The following is a 19,727-nucleotide window of genomic DNA, read 5'->3' on the forward strand; positions in this document are numbered from 1 at the left end:
GCATTGATTTCCTACTTTCTTCCCCTAAAAAATGACTCACCCCCAAAATGTCTGGAGATTTTTTAAGTACAAGTAAACCCCTGTTCAGCAATATTGACTGCAAATGTGCTGCATGGGAATTTCACCACTGTATAATTGCCTTCTTCATTTCTTTCCTTGCTTAACCAGTGTATATAACCACTGATTTATAAGTGTGAGCAGTAATAATGTCAGCTGTCTGCTGACATGATTGGAGAACTTATTATGAAATGAAGTTAATTTTCTGTCTTCTTTTCTTGGGAACTCTTTTACACTTCATTTTAAGCAGATAAATGACATAAAAGACCCAACCACTTGAAGATAACGCATTTAGAAATTGCTGATTGATGAGCTTATGCTTATCTAATTTTGTTTTTAAAAGATCCTAATATGTCTTTGGAGACTAGATTTTTGAGTGGAGGAACAAAAATACTCAAGGATAGGTGGATGAGATACTGGAAAAAGGAAAACTGAAGGGCTCTGACGGAGTGTTTTTATGTCTCCAAAAATTATTTTAATATTTAATCCTGGAACTCATGTTTAGTCATGGTTGTCAGTTGTGGAAAATATTATTTGGCTTAATCATTTTAATTAAAATAAATGTTTGTGTTTGAAGCAAAACAGTTTATGTTGTGAGGGGAAACAACATTTTAGGCATCTCTTTCTTTGCTGGATTTCTTTTAGAGATAATGATCTTTTGGGCTGCTTTCCATAAATATGCATATCAGACTTGTGTTTCTGTTTAAATGCATGCATGAGTAAGAAGCACTGAATTTGATTAACTTTATTAACCATAAATAATCAAGTGGACTCTTTTGCATTAACCCTTATTTTATTGTGCATCAGCCTTTAGACATTTGGCTATCTGGACAAGCAATCATTTATATCCTTTTAAAAAATATTTATTGCTTCTTTGACTAATTGCTTCTTATCCAACTTAAAGCCTTTTGCAGGGGTACCATTTTTTAAAACATTGCTAGAAGCAGGCAGAGCAGTGTCATTTTTCAAAAATTTAGTGTCATTTTTATAGACAAATAACACTTGTAAATGATGGATAATAGCCAGCAGAATGCCACACGGTATAAAGTGTGTGTGAATTATATTTTCTGGGAGTGAGGAGGTTAACTTGTCTATGAACTAATTGAAGAGCTTTATGGTAAATGCGAAATGCTGTGTGCACATTATTGGCAAGACTTCCACCAGCTGAAGAGGGGATTTTTTTTCCTTCCCCTGGGAATTATTCATTATCTCATCCTCTTTTCTGGTCAGCTGATGTATAAGAAGAGCATCTCAAAAGGCACCTATAGTATTCATAAAAGAATCGATGCTTTTCTCGGCAAGTTGGCAGGTTAATGTTTTGCTTGTTAAAAATAGGAGTGGAGGTGAGTGGGAAATTACTGCCGCATAGTGATTATTCCTGTGTTTACACAGGCCACATGTATCAAGCCAACTGTGGTTTCCATTCCTGGGAAAACAAGTGGCGAGAGAGAGTCTTGATGTGTTCTGCGGATTGTGCTATAGAAGTCACACGAATTTAACACTTGCATTGAAGAGGGATCGCTCATGAGTCTGTTTTTACAGTGGACATTTGGGTGAAGTAGAAAACACACTGTCTCAAATGAGTAGCAGTCAGAATAAACGATCAAGTGTATTGTTGTTCAGCCTCCAAGTCGTGTCTGACTCTGCAACCCCATGGACTGCAGCACGCCAGGCCTCCCTGTTCCTCGCCATCCCCCGGAGTTTGCCCAAGTTCATGTCCATTGAAATGGCGAGGCCATCCAACCATCTCATCCTCTATCATCAATCTTGGCCTCAATCTTTCCGAGCATCATGTTTTTTTCCAATGAGTCAGCTCTTTGCACCAGGTGGCCAAAGTATTGGAGCTTCAGTTTTAGCATCAGTCCTTCCAGTGAATATTCAGGGTTGATTTCCTTTGGGAGTGACTTGTTTGATCTCCTTGCTGTCCAAGGGACTCTCAAGAGTCTTCTCCAGAACCACAGTTCAAAAGCATCAAAGAATTAGTATGTTAGTAAAAATTTGAGAGACTTCATTCATCCAAAGGTAAGACTTTTCCTGCCTGAGGCATGCTTGTGGGCATCCACCCTGATAATGGAGGAGGAGGTGTGTTTGGTGCCTTTTTTGTCATCCCCTGTGTTCTCACTGCCCTTTCTCATTTGGTTTGTGTTGAGAAAGAAAAGGAGTTGAGGAAAGAAAGGTAATTTAATTGTGACAAATAGAGAAGATTTCTTACCTGCCCAGTCTGGTTAAAAGCTGGCTCTGTGTTTTCTGGGCTAGGCTGCTGTGTTATATCTTTATCTCTTTTCAGTTTTATTACAGTGTGTCTAAGTTGGATTTCTTTTTATTTACCCCAATTAGTATATCTGTGGATTCATGTCTTATCACCTCTGGAAAAGTCTCGGTTATTATTTCCTTGAATACGTATCCCCTTTCCTCCATCTTTTCTATTCTTTTCTTCAAGGACTGTGTTGAGACTTATTTTAGACCCTCTCATCGCATCCTCCGTATCTGTTAGTGTTTCTTTTGTATTTCACCTCCTTGTCTGTCTGAATTGCCCCCCTTGCTGGGGCAGCCTTTTCCTTCAGCTGCTGCCAAGTGCCCTCACAGATGGTGATTTTACGGACGTCTGTTCCATCTAGACCCTGTTGGGGTCACCTCATCCCCTGGAAGAAGCCTCAGGGTGACCTCTGGGCAGCATCCCCACCATACATTCTGCGTGTGGCTCCCCAGGTCCAGGTCCCTTTGTTCCACCTGGGAGCGGGGACCAGGGTGCAGGTGCTGCCCGAGCAGCTGTGTCCGCCCCGGCCTCCGGGCGGGGGTCTGCTTCCCATCCCGCTCACTGGGTGGCCTTCAGCTCTAGGGCAGCCATGTGGAGGGCAGCACTTTCCTTCTTGGAGCTTCTCTCATGAGGCTCAAGTGAGAGTGGGCACTCCACCCACTTGCTACCCCAGCCCAACCCCAGCGGCATTGGTAGTGATAACCACAGCACAGCTTTTTTTCTCAAAGAAATAGAAATTCTCTCTTGACCTCCTTTTATTTTGTTTTAATTTAGAGTGGGCAGGGGATATAAACAGTCATGAAATAGTTGTGATATGCTAACCTTGAAAAGTTCCTTTGAGAAGCCTGACACCTCACTTTGGAACTATCTTTATACCTGTTGTGACTGGAGAGCTCTTTGGAAGCTCTCCATACGGGACTTCCAACTGTCCATAACTGTCCATACAAGACTTCCTTGGCAGTCCAGTGGTTAAGACGTCACCTTTCAATGCAGGAGGTACGCGTTTGATCCCTGCTGAGGGGTCTAAGATCCCACATGCCTTTCAGCCAAAAAACCAAAACTGATAACAGAAATATGGATGTGAGAGTCGGTCTATAAAGAAAGTTGAGCACCGAAGAATTGATGCTTTTGAACTGCGGTGTTGGAGAAGACTCTTGAGAGTCCCTTGGACTGCAAGGAGATGCAACCAGTCCATAAAGGAGATCAGTCCTGGGTGTTCATTGGAAGGACTGATGCTGAAGCTGAAACTCCAATACTTTGGCCACCTGATGCGAAGAGCTGACTCATTTAAAAAGACCCTGATGTTGGGAGGGATTGGGGGCAGAAGAAGAAGGGGACGACAGAGGATGAGATGGTTGGATGGTATCACTGACTCAATGGACGTGAGTTTGGGTGGACTCCGGGAGTTGGTGATGGACAGGGAGGCCTGACATGCTGAGGTTCATGGGGTCACAAAGAGTCGGACACGACTGAGCGACTGAACTGAACTGATAACAGAAAAAATATTGTAACAAATTCAAAAAAGACTTTTTAAATGGTCCACATTAAAAAATATCTTTTAAAAGACTATAAAAAGTCTGAGTGTTAGTCACTCAGTTGTGTCTGACTCTGCGACCCCAAGGACTGTAGCCCACCAGGGTCCTCTGTCCATGGGATTTCCCAGATAAGAAGCCCATATGAACATATACAAATTGTGTTACCCCCTGTCTCACAGGATAACTTTTCTCCTTCCTCTCACCTCCTGTTTGTTACACATCCTCTAGAATGAAACAGATTTCCGGCTTTTCTCTGCAAGCTCCTCGGTTCACTTTTTTTTTATTACCTTGCAGAAAGTACCTGTTACTCACTGATACTGAGACACAGGAAGAACAAAGTGAGCCCTCAGCACCCTGACAGGGTCACTACAGACAGGGCAGGGCAGGACACACTCGTTTGGCATATTTTGTGTTTTCAGTGGCAGGACAGATTAAACCCATTTAGAGATACAATTATGTTTATATAGCTACACCCACCAAGGAAGTGGAGTTTGACTCTCCATCCCTGGAGTGTGGGCTGCTTTTTGTGACTTATTCCAAAGAGCCGTTTGTGGTGGGGGCTGCGGGGGGAGTGTGTCTGTGACGGAGGAACCTGGAGAATGCCTTCTCAGCCAGGTGGTCAGGGTTAGTGTCAGCAGTGGTGAGTCACGTGTGAGCACATGTCCTTGATGAGACATGACAAGACGAGCCCTTCACCCCTGGGGTCCTCTCCTGGAATCTCAGTCCAGGGATGAAAAAGGCATCAGTAAGACCCTAACTGAGGGACGTCCTACAAAATGCCTGACTGGTACACCTCGAAACAGTCAAGGTCATCAGAAACGAGGACAGTCTGAGAAACTGTCGCGGACTGGAGGAGGTGAAACTACAGACTGTAATGTGGTTGGGAAAGGACGACGGGGGAGAAATTGTGAAATTAAAAGGAAGTGCAGTAAACCTGGGTGGGTTCCAGTCATGTAAGATGTGAGCAGGAGGGCAAACTGGGTGATGGAGAGTACGGACGACTCTGTACTGTCTGTGCAGCTTTGCTTTACATCTAAAACTGTCGTAAAACAAAAGGGCTGTTTCAATCAAACATTTCAAAATAAATATAAGTAAACAAAAATAACTATCAAAATAGTTTTCCTAATAGCTCCGAGAGATGTTCAATGTGTGGTTTGTCTGTATTTCAACAAAACCTTTGACCAGCTTCTAGAAGGGACAGGAAATTGTGGCTGAAAGGTCGCACCGTTAAGTGGATGGCAGTTAGCACCACTAAGGGCAGAGCCTTTGGAGCCAAAACGACTGGGTTTAAAGCCCAGTTTCCTTCCTTGCAGTTGTGTGACCTCAGGCTGTTAACACTGCTGTGCCTCAGTGTCCCCTTCTGTCAGAGTTCTATCCTGACATCATCACTTTATCTCCTAGGCCCTCTGAGTGCTCTTTAATTATTGATGAATAGATCAGATGAATATGGGTGTTTTGTGACTGTGGTCATGCAGAATGTGATTTATGATTTTAAGGAAGCACATCATATGGTTGGGGTTATAAAAGGTGTCCTGTCGAAACGGCCATGTTTCATGCCCAAAAAACTTTCATTGTTCTCTCCAGAGGCCCTTGCAAGGAATCAGGGCCAGGCCCTGGACCGCCTTCTTCCAGTTTTGACATCTGGCTTTTTGGTTGACTCTTCAGATGGATGGGAGCATTGATGTGGCCTCTGGGTCAAAATTAGCTTCCGTTTTATCATTGTCCTTTTGTTAACTTACCTTGGTATAGTACAGACATACACTTTAAGAAAAATAACTTTGTTTAGACATAACTCACTTACCATACAACTCATCCGTACAGTCTTTTCACCCTGGGCAGTCCTCCCTGCTGTTGATTTTGGACCATTTTCACGACCCCCGGAAGAAACCCTGTAGCTATCTCCCCTGACCAGCTCCCCACTAAGCCCACTCCTGGAAAAACCATGAACCTACTACTTCTGTTCTCTAGAGATTTCCGTTTCATATAAATGGAATTATATAATACGTGGCCTTTTCTGTCTGATTTGTTTTGCTCAGCATAACATTTTTAAGGTTTATCCACATTGTAGCGCATGTAATTTCTTTTTATTGCTGAACAGTGTTCGGTTGAATGTACAGACCACATTGTTCACGCTTTGTGGCTGTTACAGAAATGTTGCTTCAAGCATTTGTGTGCAGGCTTTTGTGTATGTGTTCTCAGTGTCCTTGGGTATATACCTAGGAGGGGACTTGCTGGTTGAGACGTTTAACTCTGAGGTTAACGGTTGAGGACCTGCCAGACTATTTTCCAAACTGGCTGCATCACTGTATACCCCGCCTGTAGTGTATGAGGGTGCTAATTCCTCCATATCCTCACCAGCTCTTGTTATGATGTTGATTAAATCTACTTTGGTTTTTGTTACTTGTACTTTTACTGTCATATCGAAGAAAGCTTTGCTAATCAAGGTCATGAAGATGAACTCCTCTGTATTCTGAAGTAGTTTTAAAAATAGTTCTAGCTCTTACATTTAGGTCTGTGGTTGATTTTGAGTTAATTTTGGTGTGAGGAGGAGACCTCTTGCTCTCCTTCTGTGAGGGGGTATCTGTCGTTTTGGTTTGAATTACATGACCAACTTCTGGTAGAAACCTGGGGTGCCGAGTCTCTAATGAGCTTTCCTGGGCAGAAACCTTGTACCTGTGTTGTTGCATTTTTGTTGCTGGGGGGAAAGTGTGATCAGTGTAAACCGGAAGGAGAGAAAGGAGAGAAAGGGAAGACCTTCTGTGGATTCCTCCAGATTCCCATGTATCTTTTCCTCTGGGATCCAGCTTTGCATCCTTACTGCATGGCTGTGATACATTCTGTTACAACTCTGCTGAGTCCCCGTCCTTTCAGCAAATATTTAAGCATGATGGTGGCCCTAGGGCTCCCCAGCACAGGGTCCCATTTCATTCCCTTGCATGTGGATATCTAGTTGTTCTAGCCTCATTTGTTGAAAGAAGACATGCTCTCAAAGGGAAATTTAACTGCTGAAAGCTCAAGCTCATGGACACCAAACATCTAATACCAGTTCATACATGTAGCCAGTGTGTGGACTAGGACAGGAACCTATTTTAGTCGGTTCAGGCTGCTCTAACAAAATTACTACAGAGTGAGTGGCTCAAACAGACATTTATCCCTCACAATTCTGAAGGCTGGGAAGCCCAAGATCCAGTGCCAGCTGATGTTTCTTCCTGGTTGGTGGATGCATGTCTTCTTGCTGAATCCTCAGTTGGTGGAGAGAGAGAGGGCTCTGGTCCTTTGTTCTTTTGATAAGGGCACTAATTCCATCATAGGAGCCCCACCCTCATGACTTCAGCTAATCCTTATTATCTCCCTAAGGGCCCACCTCCAACTCTATCCCATTGGGGATTAGAGTTTCCATATAACATTCAGTCCATTATTAATAGGACCCCATCTTCTAAATTCTGGGCCACTTCATGGTATTTACTCACTTTCTCTCTGGTACACAGAAAGGGTCAAAATGAGACCTCTCTTGAGTTTGCTGGATGTAAATAATTCATTGTGATGACCTGCTTCAAGCTACTGGCCTTGTGTATATTTTATATGTCTGGTGTAAAAAGCACCTTGGGTATCTGACTTTCATCATCCAAATTGCTGACTAAAAGTCATCTATCCACTTAATCAACAAGGTTTATAGAATTCTCTAAAATGCAAGTAAATATTATTTTGCTCTTTTATCATGAAGGCTTTTTGCTTTTGTTATTGTTGTTTTTCAGTCAGTAAGTCATGTCCAACTCTTTGTGACCCCGTAAATGCCATAAACTGCTTTTTTTTTTTTTTTTTTTTTTTGCTTTTTAAGTGTCTAAAACCAGGTTTGGATTGTCTTTATTAAAAAAAAAAATAACATGGTGTATCTGAAAGAGCCTGAACTTTGGGTGTAGGAGGCCTGGGGTGAACTCTTTTCCTGCCATTTACTAATTATGCACCCATCGAGTCCTCTGAGCCTCACTCCCCAGAAGAATTGTTGAGAGGGATGCATGAAATACCGTTTATGAAATGCCTAGCATGTCATTTCTTGGCACACGGTAGTCGCTCAGTAAAGGGTTGCTATTTTTATATTTGGTGCTGAAACCCCAGCTATCACTCATTTTTTCCTGTGTGGTCCTTTTTCTAATGCTCTTATTTGAATATGCTTTGGTCAGTCTTTTTTCTCAGGAAGTTAATGTAGTCATTGTGTTTTCTAGCTGGTATGATTTACTCTGGCTCTTTGGGAGTTGAAATCTCCCAAGTTTCAGTGTGTGTGGGGGGGTTGCTGTTCTCAGGGGAACCATGCAGGAGGGTTGTTTATCTCGGTCCCAGGGAATCGAGACGCTCAGGGGTTCGTGGAATAGGTGTTTGCATTCCTGCCAGAGCAGCTCATGAGTTATGTAGGTTATTAATGCAAGTTGTTTCTTTGCTAGGGGAGAAACCTCTGAGGAGCCCCGCTTTCCAGGGAAGACAAAAGATTTCTCCAGCAAGGTGGGAGAGACTTTACAAGACTGTGGGGAGGTGGAGTTGAGGGGGTGAGTATCTTTGATAATGATACTCATAGTAATGGTAGGTCACACTGAGCGTTTACTCTGTGACCTGTGTGCTGTGCTAAGTGCAGTAATCAGGCATGCATGAGTTTAATAGGTACAAAGATTCCATCAAGTCGAAAGCTGGGAATGAATGACTTACGCTGAGGTCACACAGCTAGTAAATAGCAGATCCAGGAGGTGAACCCAGCATGGTCAGAGACTTCAGCAGGAATGCTTTCCTCTTCTTCTTGAGTGGGTGAAAGACCCAGGAAGCCACCAAGTCTATGAAATACTGTCTGCCTCCATTTCCTCCACTTTCTGTACAGAACCAGCTGTTCAGACTGAAAATGTTTTGGAGTAAAGAGGCTCTATTACCATTTATTTACCTCAGGGCCAAAGACAGATACCTGACTACCCCAGGCAGCCCAGAATGCACAGCCACCTGGATAGAGATTTTAGAGCAATTGTATTTGGAGCGAAGAGGAAGAACGCAGAGCCTTATTTAGAACAGATGGTACAGTGCAAACAGATGTCACAGGGAGAGCAGAGCTGCTTGACTCCGATTTTGACTTTATCATGTTTATCAGGAAAAATGATCTTGAAGTGGGGAAAGGGTAGAATAAACATGGTTGGGAGAAATTAAAGCCCAAGATAGGAGAGAGAGAGTGAGAGCTGCTATACAGAATGTAGGTCTCCTGGGCACCAAGAGAACCTACAGATAGGAGTGTGGAGCCACTGTAGATATTATTTTGTGAATCAAGGGAAAGAGCCATGCCTGGAGATTGTAAATGATTTCAGTGAACATGTCCTGGTTTTCAGTGGCGGAAAAGCATAGTTTAGAATCTATAGATGGATGTGCTTAAGTCAGTTTATGATGAAATTCGAGACGCAACCTTGAACAGATGTTTGTGAACATCTAAAAAGGCAGCAGTGATTACTGGGAAACAGAAAGGATCCTCAAAGAACAAGTTTATTCCTGTTTGCATGGGATTATTAGTTCGATACAGGAAGGGAATGTCAGATGGACAGTAAATATTGATCTCATCAAGCCATCTGAGAGTCCCTGGTGGCATGGCAAGGCAGAAAAATGTGAGCTGGATAATAACACAGTTCAATGAGTTTGTATTTGGTACAACAACCCTTTTAAAACTGGATGAGGAATAGATTAATTGACATGCTGCAGTCTGTGGGCCAACTACAGTGCACTGCTTGCTTTTGTAAATAAAGTTTTATTGGAACACTTTCAAGGCACTCATTTCTGTGTTATCTGCAGCCACTTTTGTGCTGTAGGAGCAGAGCTGAGCAGCTGCCTTGGGGACTAGATGGCCCACACAGCGCGTAAGATGTTTGCTGTCTGGCTGTTTACAGAAAAAGATTTGCTGACCCCTGGCCTAGACAGAGGCCTGGCTTCAGATCAGCTGCACATTAGAATCACCTAAGTTCTTACTAACACCTGCACCCCTCCACTCGCAGCTGGATAGGAATCCCTGAGCGTGGGCCTGACGTTCATGTTGCAGGCTCCCAGTTGGCTGTAATGTGCCGTCAGGGCTGGTGGCCTCTGGTTGGGAGAGGTGGAGGGGAGAGAGAGTGCTGGGGGGCCGGAAGCTGTCTCCTGTTTCCTGCTGGAGGCAATGACGTGTAATCCAGTCTCTGGATGACAGGAAAGGGAGCGGAAGAGCTGCTTCTCTAGATGACAAGATCATGATTCCACCATTTGTGCCCCGAAGGTAACAAAAGGATGTTGGTTATTGTAGTAAACGTGAAGTCCCTCACTTCTGCTCTCAGGGTCCTTGGCAGAACAGGATATTGGCGGGATGGGGGGTGGTTTCACTTCACCATGATGCAAGTGAAAATGGGCTGAGGGTTCCCTGCAGACTCAGTGTTACCAACATTGTGACATTTATAGCCAGGAAAACCAAAAGGAAGCAAAGCTGACAGTACCCACCAAGGCAGTCTCAACCTGTGTTAACGCAGTCAGAATGGAAAACAAGGATAGAAGGCTCCCTGTGTGTGCTCCACTCTGCTCATGTCTCACCTGTGAGCTCCAAGCTCCTTGTGCTGAGAACGAGGCTGCTTCAGCTTTGGATTCACATCCAGAGGTGGTACTTCCCACATATCACCCTCCTTAAAACAGGATGAGCTGCCATGGGAGGCAAGGTGGCCTCCTCCCTGGGAGGTGTGCAAGCAGAGATCGGGTGACCATGAGGCGTAGGTTAGAATTGTAGAGGCCCTTGGTGATTGTATTGGTCAGGGTTCTGCAGAGAAACAGAACCAGGCTGTGTGTGTTTATACAGAGAGGTTTATTGTAAGGGATTGGCTTATGTGATTATAAGAGCCAGCAAGTCCCAAACTCTGCAGGATCAGTCAGCAAACCGGAGCCTCAGAGGAGCAAATAATTTTGAGTCTAAGCCTGGTGAGCAAGAGGGCTGACGCTGTACGCTCCAGTCCGAAGGCCTGCAGGTTCAGGACCCAGGCAGGGTCCCTGTTTCAGTTCAGGTTTGAAGGCAGGAAAAAGCCCATGTCCCAGCCTCAGGGCCCCAGGCAGAAAGAATTCTCTTTCCCTAGTGCTAGTGACCACAAGGGCCCTCTGCAGTCCTCACCTCTGCAGTCCTCAGGGTTAGACTGATGTTTTTAAAGGAAATGGAAGCAGTAAAGCCTTGGAGTGAGAAACCTTCACCAGGTCGGAGCCCGCAGCCCCTGGAAAGCTCAATGCTTGATTTAAGGAGCTGGCGCATCCACTATACACGGAGGCGGTCAGTGGGCACCAGGGACAGCTGTGGGCTTAGGTACTTGGATTTCATGCATAAACACCCTTCAGGCCTCTTCAAGGAGTCCCAAGTGCTAGTTAATCCTTTAATACTGTCAAGAGGATGAGGAAGAGGGCTCTTCGGGCAGAATCCATGAGGGCATGCAGGATTAGGTGAGTTCAAGGCCCCCATCAGAAGCTCCACTGGGGGGCTTTCCTGAGTGTTCTTGGCACGTGGGCTCCTCTTGTTGAATCAGCAGATGATGTGGCCAGAAAGATGCGAGACCCTCAAAGGAAAACTTCCTATAGGGCGCTGCTTCTGACACTGTCAACAGGCTAAGCACTTACCTTGTGTCTAAGATGCTTCTAGATGCCCTGCCATTTTTCCTAGTCCCAGACAAGCTGTGCAGGCTCCTAATTACCCCCACTGCACAGATGAGAAGACAGAGCTCCAGGTGCATTTTCTTCATTTTGGAGGAAAGATGTGTGAGCGGAAAGCCTAGCTATGTCTGTAATGGAGTGCGCGAGTGTGCTTTCACTCTGCTGGCATGGGGTCCGTTTGACTTTAGGACCATTCATACAGTTATTCAGAGTTAGCTCTCAGTTGTTGGCAAACAGCAACATGTGAAAGTCCATGCTGGCTGATGGAGAAGGAAATGGCAGCCCACTCGAGTGTTCTCGCCTGGGAAATCCCATGCGCAGAGGAGCCTGGTGAGCTGCAGCTCATGGGGTCACGAAGAGTTGAACACGACTGAGCGACTAACACACAGACACACACACACACACACGGACGTTACAGATCCAGGCCAAGCAAGCGTCGTCCTGGAAGGCAGGACAGCAGCACTGGGTGGTCCCCGCACAAACTGGGCGTGAGACCCACCCTGCCCGTCCCTCGATCCATTTGTGGAGGGGAGGTGGGGTGAGATGGGAAGATGTGAGGCTGCCTCTGCCACTTTCTCCATAACTTCACAGTTCACTAAAGTTTGTGAATTTCTTTGAATGTCAGTAGCGGTCTTAATTTTATTCTTGATCCTGTAAAGAAGGTTCAGTGCTGAAACTTTCAAAAGAAACTGAGGGGCCTGGCTGCTCTTCCCAAGATTAGGATCTTCAGTAAAAGATGTGATGTAATTATATCTAATGTAATTCATATAGCTCACATGTCTATCCATACAGACAGACATGAAAAGAGCACACGAATGAGGGAAAGAGAGGCAGACCCTACGTTTAAATGACCTTTTCCTTCTCTCCCCCCAGTCTCTGCAGTCCCCTCCCACATGACTGAACATCCTAAGGCTCTTTGAAAATGCAAGAGCATTTCTGTTGAATGCATCTCAGGTCTTGAAGCCTCACAGCCTGGAGAAGTATTGATTGCATTTAAGGGTCCATTACTTAGGTAAACCAAATAATGTAACTGATCTTGGCTCCAATTGATCACATCTCTCCCACAGTGTTGGAAAGATGGTAATCTGATTACTCCAGTTCCTGGTTTCTAAGGTGAAGGTTACGTTTGACTGAAACTTACCTGCTTCAGCAGCCTCTCCTTAAGGGGCTGTTACTTCCTGAAGCACACAGTGCAGGGTATGTAGTACCTGTGCGAACTTGGACATGAACACACATGCAGTCTGTGCCTGTCCAGCACCCTGGGTTTTAACTTTGACTCTATATAAACAATAGATCAGGAGTCAGGTTAGTTTTTCACTTTTTAACAGCCTGACAGAGCGGGGGTGGGGAGATGCTGCTGCCCAGACAGGTCACTGCTGGACTCTTGTCTCCCCTACAAGCCTTGCCTCATCCCAGTTCTTTCCTTTTCTGGAGGTGGAAGACCCCAGAAACGTGTCCATTTGGGGATGTGCACATGCAGTGGGTTTGGAGGCCATCGTTACAGGCTGCCCAGCTGCAGGTTTACCCAGGTGTCGGCGACCTCACTAGCTCTTCACTAGCAGACTTCTGCACCTGCCTCAGAGGCATCATATGGGCTCTGCCTGGATTTTCCTGCTCTTTCCTGAAACCTCTTATGACCTCCCTCATCCATGGACAGAGAAGCCTGGTAGGCTGCATAGTCCATGGAGTCCCGAAATCATAACTGAGCGACCGAGGACGCACGTGCAAGGAGTAAGAGGGAACGCGTGTGCTCCTCTTCCTGAACAGGGAGGACTAGAGATGGGCTGTGGAATGATGGATCTTTTTGTGGGTCCTGTGATAGCAGATTCTGCTGGCTATTAAGCCCCATCAATCCAAGAGCAGTGAGCATCCTCCAGAAGAGACAGTCAGCATTGCCTGCTGTATGGGGGTGAGCGGGAATGGTCCAGAAGCAGAAGGGAAATACTCAGCGGGCTCTACTTAGAGATGAGTGGTCTATACTCTGCCTTTTAGTGTTCTGAGGGGTTTCTCTTAGTTGGGTGAAATCTCCACATACAAATGCCTACTTTTATTTGTTAAGCATTATTGTTATTGTTACTAAGTTGTGTCTGATTCTTTGCAATCCAATGGAGTGCAGCATACCAGGCTTCCCTGTCCTTCACCATCTCCTGGAGTTTGCTCAAACTTATGTCCATTGAGTCAGCGATGCCATCCAACCATCCAAGCATGTTGTCCCCTTCTCCTCCGGCCTTCAGTCTTTCCCAGCATCAGGGTCTTCTCCAGTGAGTTGGCCCTTCACATCAGGTGGCCAAAATACTGGGGCTTCTGCCTAAGCATCAGTCCTCCCAATGAATATTCAAGGTTAATTTCCTTTAGGATTGACTGGTTTGATCTCCTTGCTGTCCAAAGGACTCTCAAGAGTCTTCTCCAGTGCCATAATTCAGAAGCATCAGTTCTTTGGCACTCAGGCTTCTTTATAGCTCAACTCTCACATCCATACATAACTACTGGAAAAAACCAGTATATTTGGATTTTTAATCACAGGATCAAATGGAGAACTGGCTCTCTCTTTGGGCTGTGGGATTTATGAAAGAGTGTTTCTTTATGGGAAATGTCTTGGCTGCTCTGTAGAATGAATTCTTTCTGGGGTCTGAAAATGTCAGGTGATTAGAATGTACTTTATGGGAATTTTGCCTGTGCATATATGGAAGCACGCCTGTGAAGCCATGTCTAAGGGTAACTGCCATTTTAATGGGTTTACTCATTATGCTGAAAAGGTTGCGCACAGAGGAGTACAGTATTTCTTTAAAGTCTGCATGTGAGAAGCTGTAGAAACAGTGTTTCTTCTTCGGTCTCCCACCCAGCCCATTGGAATAGTTATACTTCCCCAACCTGTGACTTCAAGTTTATAGAAAAGTAGAAAGATGTGATGAGCTTAACCCCATTCACTTGCCATTTTGCTACATTTCCTTCCTGGCTCTAACTTTGTTTTTAATACATTAAATTTTTTAGAAATTTGTTATTTGTTTGGCTGTACCCAGTCCTAGTTGCACCGTGTGGGATCTAGTTCCCCAACCAGGGACTGAACCTTGGCCCCCTGCATTTTAAATATTTCCAAGAAGGTTGCATATATGACAGTTCATCCTGAACCACTTCAGGTATGTCTCCGAAGAATTAGGTGATTCTCTTACACAATCTGTTACTATTAAAACCCCAGGAAAGAGTAACCTTGATATGATGATATAGTGCCCAGCCCATATTCTAGTGCCCAGGCTCTAGGTATCTCAATAATTTTCCGTAGAGCTGGTGTTGTTTTTAATCCAGGACCCAGTCAAGTGTCACACCTTGTATTTAGTTGTCACACCTCGTTAGTCTCTTTTAAATCTCGAATACTCCCTGGCTTTTTCAGAGTCTTTTGTGACGTCGACCATTTGGAAAAGCCCAGTCTAGTTCTTGCGGAGTGCCCTGCGGTCCGTATCTGTTCATTTCCTGTTGTCAGAGTTAAGAAGGCCACCCGAGCAAGAGCTGCTTCCCACGTGGTCCTTAGGAGGCACATCAGGTCAGCTGTGCTGGAGGTCGGGCTGGGGAAGCGCGCCGGGACAAGCCGCACCTGTGGGGTTGCGTCTTGGTCCCATGTTTCAGGCGCCCGCCAGACTTCTCTGCTCTAAAGGCACTTCCTTCTGTGACTAAGAGCCTTTGGGGCAGTCATTTGAGACCAAGTGTCTTGTTCTCCAGCCATCTTTCCCGGGAATTTAACATCTACTGATAGTCTTTTCCTGAATTAATTATTCCATTGGTAGTAAACTGTGCCCCAGTATCTGGAGGGGAAAAGTCAGTTATACTTTGGGTGCCAGAGAAATGACTCAAGGGAAAAAAAAAAAAATGCCGTGTCCTTTTTATTAAAAACAAAAGGAATTTGCTTTTTGTATTCTTAGAGTTTTAAATGAAATTTGTCAGTGTGCATATCAATAAATAGAAGCCTATCTTAATTTTGAATACAGGTTTTAAAATTTTGAGCTTATAAATTTCTAACTGTTGGACACCCGTTTAAAATTTGCGTTAAAAATGTGAGCGTTGAAGTGTTGTTACTGCTAATTAATACAGTATTTGGAACAGAAGTGGGAAAATACCTTGAGTTCATGAGCAAAAGATTTCTGTAGACAGGTCACTCTGCAGGCGTATCATCCAAGGAATTTATCATCCTCTGAATGAATCTGTTGTGTTTTTTAAGCAGTTCTCATTTGAGAAATTACTTGTGATAAATGGGTTTCACTAATTAAATCATACACTTCCATAGTACATTACATATAAAACTAGACTAGGAAATAAATATAATTAAAGTAAACATGCCCTTCTAATTAGTAATTGTTTCTGCCATTTTAAGCAAATTCCAGAGTCACAAAGAACTGCTCCGCTATAAACCTAATAATGAAGCTGGTGATAACAGGTGTAAATTAACACAATGGAAAACATTTACACTGTAACATGCTAAATTAAAAATGACATTAACAAGTCTCATTTTCAAATTCCCTATAATTAACATTTGTTCAACCCGGAGATGAATAAGAGCAGTACGACGGTAGATGTCTTGATTTATGGCTTACAGTGTTTGTTGTGGCTTTATCTTTGCTAAATTGTAAACAACAGAGACACGCTCCTTAAAATATGTCACATTTATTTAATCTTAGACAGTTCTGACAAAGAGTAAAATGTGTTATTTACTGGTGTCATTACTGAGGGTAACGTGCAGGTGTGCCCCTGGCAGGGCCTGGCCAGGGCAGAGATAGACATGAAATACCGAGAGTGGGCCGAGTGTGGAGATGGGCAGGTACAGGGGTAATAATATCCACGACGTGATAAAATAGCAGGATTCCCTCGAGTGTTTCCCCTCCAGGCACATATGTGCCTCTGAGTGCTCCAAGTTAATGCTTGTTTCTGCAAATAAATATTATCTTAAAGGTTTTCTTTTATGACACTCGTTAATATAAGTGAGAACCCAGAGAACAGAGGAAACAGCTTTGCAGCTTAATATGTCACCAAGGACATGATGTTTTACTCCTTACAGAGAGTTTCATCAGTACACTAATGATTGAATGAAGAACTTAAGTGTTATGGCCATGATAAACATCGGCTTCGATCTCACAGCTGATTTTTTGTTTTTAACTCAAGATTTTAATCACTCTGAATCTAAGAAGAAATTGTCAAGTATGTGTACTGTGGATTGAATTGTTTTTGTTTATTTATTTTCTTTTTAATTTGGCCTTGCCATACATCGTGTGGGATCTTAGTTACCCAACCGGCTACCCGCATTGGATGCACAGAGGCTTAACACTGGACTGCCAGGGAGGCCCCTTGAATTGTGATGAACACACCAACATAGGATTGTAGGGTAGTTTAGAAATCACATATGTGTGTGTGGGTGTACACACATCCGCCTAGAATAATAAATATCAGTACCGTTCAAGGTAGTGTATTTATGTAGTCATGTACGGATGTGAGAGTTGGACCATAAAGAAGGCTGAGCACTGAAAAATTGATGCTTTTGAACTGTGGTGTTGGAGAAGACTCTTGAGAATCCCTTGGCCTGCAAGGAGATCAAACCAGTCAATCCTAAAGGAAATCAACACTGAATATTTGCTGGAGGCAGTGACGGTGAAGCTCCAATACTTTGGCCACCTGATGTGAAGAGCTGACTTATTGGAAAAGACCCTGATGCTGGGAAAGATTGAGGGCAGGTGGAGAAGGGGGCAACAGAAGGTGAGATGGATGGATGGTATCACTGACTCAATGGACCTGAGTTTGAGCAAATTCCAAGAGATAGTGAAAGATAGAGAAGCCTGCCGTGCCACACTCCTTGGGGTCACAAAAAGTTGGACACAGCTGAGTGACTGACAACCACAACCCTTGAAGGGAAGTTTTCAGGCAGTGCTTAGCAGAAAACCTGATATATAGTGAGCACTCAATAATGATCTCTGCCTTCCTAAGTGAGTTAGCAGTTGCTGGGTTGTTCTCTAGGCATCTTAGGGGCAAAACAAGCCCTGGCGAGAACATGGCAGCTGCTGATGGGTGAGGATGGTGCCATCCGGCCATTGCCCGGCTCAGACCGCCAACACCCGCCGGGCCACAGAAAAGGCAAGCGAGCTCCAGAGAAGCATCGACTTCTGCTCCACGGGCTACACTAAAGCCTTTATGTGGATCACAACAAGCTGTGGAAAACTCTTACAAGAGATGGGAATACCAGACCGCCTTACCTGCCTCCTGAGAAACCTCTATGCAGGTCAAGAAGCAACAGTTAGAACCAGACATGGAACAATGGACTGTTTCCAAATTGGGAAAGGAGTATACCAAGGCTGTATATTGTCACCCTGCTTATTTAACTTATATATAGAGTACATTATATGAAATGCCGGGCTGGATGAAGCACAAGCTGGAATCAAGATTGCAGGGAGAAATATCAATAATCTCAGATATGTAGATGATACCACCCTTATGGCAGAAAGCAAAAAAGAACTGAAGAGCCTCTTGATGAAAGTAAAAGAAGAGAGTGAAAAAGCTGGCTTAAAACTCAAGATTCAAATAACAAAGATCATGGCATCCTGTCCCATCAATTCATGTTAAATAGATGTGGAAACAATGGAAACAGTGACAGACTTTATTTTCTTGGACTCAAAAATCACTGCAGATGGTGACTGCAGCCATGAAATTAAAAGACGCTTACTCCTTGGAAGGAAAGTTATGACAAACCTAGGCAGCGTATTAAAAAGCAAAGACATTACTTAGCCAACGAAGGTCTGTATAGTCAAAGCTATGGTTTTTCCAGTAGTCATGTATGGATGTGAGAGTTGGACTATAAAGAGAGCTGAGTAGCGAAAAATTCATGCATTTGAATTGTGGTGTCGGAGAACACTCTTAAGAGTTCCTTGGACTGCACGGAGATCAAATCAGTCAATCCTAAAGGAAATGAGTCCTGAATGTTCATTGGAAGGACTGATGCTGAAGCTGAAACTCCAATACTTTGGCCACCTGATGTGAAGAACTGACTCATTAGAAAAGACCCTGATGCTGGGAAAGACTGACGGCAGGAGAAGAAGGGGATGACAGAGGAGGAGATGGTTGGATGGCATAACTGACTCAAACTTGCTTAAACAAGGACATGAGTTTAAGCAAGCTCCTGGAGATGGTGAACAGGGATGCCTGGCGTGCTGCAGTCCATGAAGTCGTAAAGAGACAGACACAGCTGAGCAACTGAGCAACAGCTAGCTCATAAGTTGCAGCTTTGCTGAGGGGAATTCACGTCTTCTCTGTCTACCACTGCCCGCTTGATGAAAGAAAACAGTTCTTGATTAAAGCAACTACCACCACCTCCCCTTATGCTCTGCCCACCACCCATTGCCCTGGCTGGTTTCTCCTGCCTTCTTTCAGGCCTGAGCTCTTCCAGCCCTGAGTTGTAGGAGGATGGCTGGCTACGCTAGGGAGGTGCTTGAGAGTCTCTGGGCCGTGGCTCTTTCTCCCAGTAAAGATGGTCATCCTGTTCTGTTCCTAGCAGACTTTTCCTATCAATGCGTTCAGATCTGCTCTGTGGCTTAATGTGGTCGGAGCTCCTGGACAGTGAGCCAGTAGTAAAACAGAGAGAGAGTCCACGGGCCTCTGAATGGACGGAATGTTTTCTGTTTCCTCTTTGGCACATTTATGGATTATTTTTGAAGGAATAGAAACATATCAACTTCCCCCAAACTAAAATCTCAAGAGTCAAACAAAATCGAATGTCATGTCAAACATCCATCAGCCAGTGAGCCAGCAAACAGCGGGCCAACCCACAGAAGGGAAAATGAGATACTCTGTGTTTCTGTTTATTGTGGTAGGGAATTGGCTCTCTTAGCAGTTGGCTACTGTGTCCATTCAGGACAGGGAACTGCTGTGGTATGTTGAGAATGAAAAAAAATCTTGAAAAACAATATTGAGGATTCATGTTGATGTATGGCAAAACCAATACAGTATTGTAAAATAAAGTAAAATTTAAAAAAAAAACCACAACATTGAGAATCATTGCACTCTGTAACTGATTTAGACAGACATAAAAGAGGCGAGAGAAGGGGCAATCTTGCATAAATTCAGTATTTTCATCTAGAGATTTTTCTTTGTACCATCCCCAATATTTGTGTCTTAGAGGACAGAGGCAAATGAAAACAGAAAGAGCTATTTTCACTGGAAATGTGTCATTGTCTATGGATATA

General features: G+C 44.1%; 1 protein-coding gene across 9 annotated transcripts in view; it reads left to right on the forward strand.

Annotated features, from left to right (window-relative positions):
- Positions 1-19,727, forward strand: part of AFF3 (ALF transcription elongation factor 3) — a 628,609-nt gene that overhangs the window by 92,650 nt on the left and 516,232 nt on the right. For 5 of the 9 annotated variants that reach the window (XM_060412422.1, XM_042246414.2, XM_042246415.2 and 2 more), the window contains one exon: positions 8,289-8,390. The exons of the other annotated variants lie outside the window; for them this stretch is intronic. In XM_060412422.1, coding sequence (XP_060268405.1) covers positions 8,289-8,390 — 102 coding nt within the window. The remainder of the gene's footprint in view (positions 1-8,288; positions 8,391-19,727) is intronic. 9 annotated transcript variants of the gene reach the window in all.

The sequence above is a fragment of the Ovis aries genome, chromosome 3 (assembly GCF_016772045.2).
Source record: "Ovis aries strain OAR_USU_Benz2616 breed Rambouillet chromosome 3, ARS-UI_Ramb_v3.0, whole genome shotgun sequence".
Taxonomy (NCBI): Eukaryota; Metazoa; Chordata; class Mammalia; order Artiodactyla; family Bovidae; genus Ovis; species Ovis aries.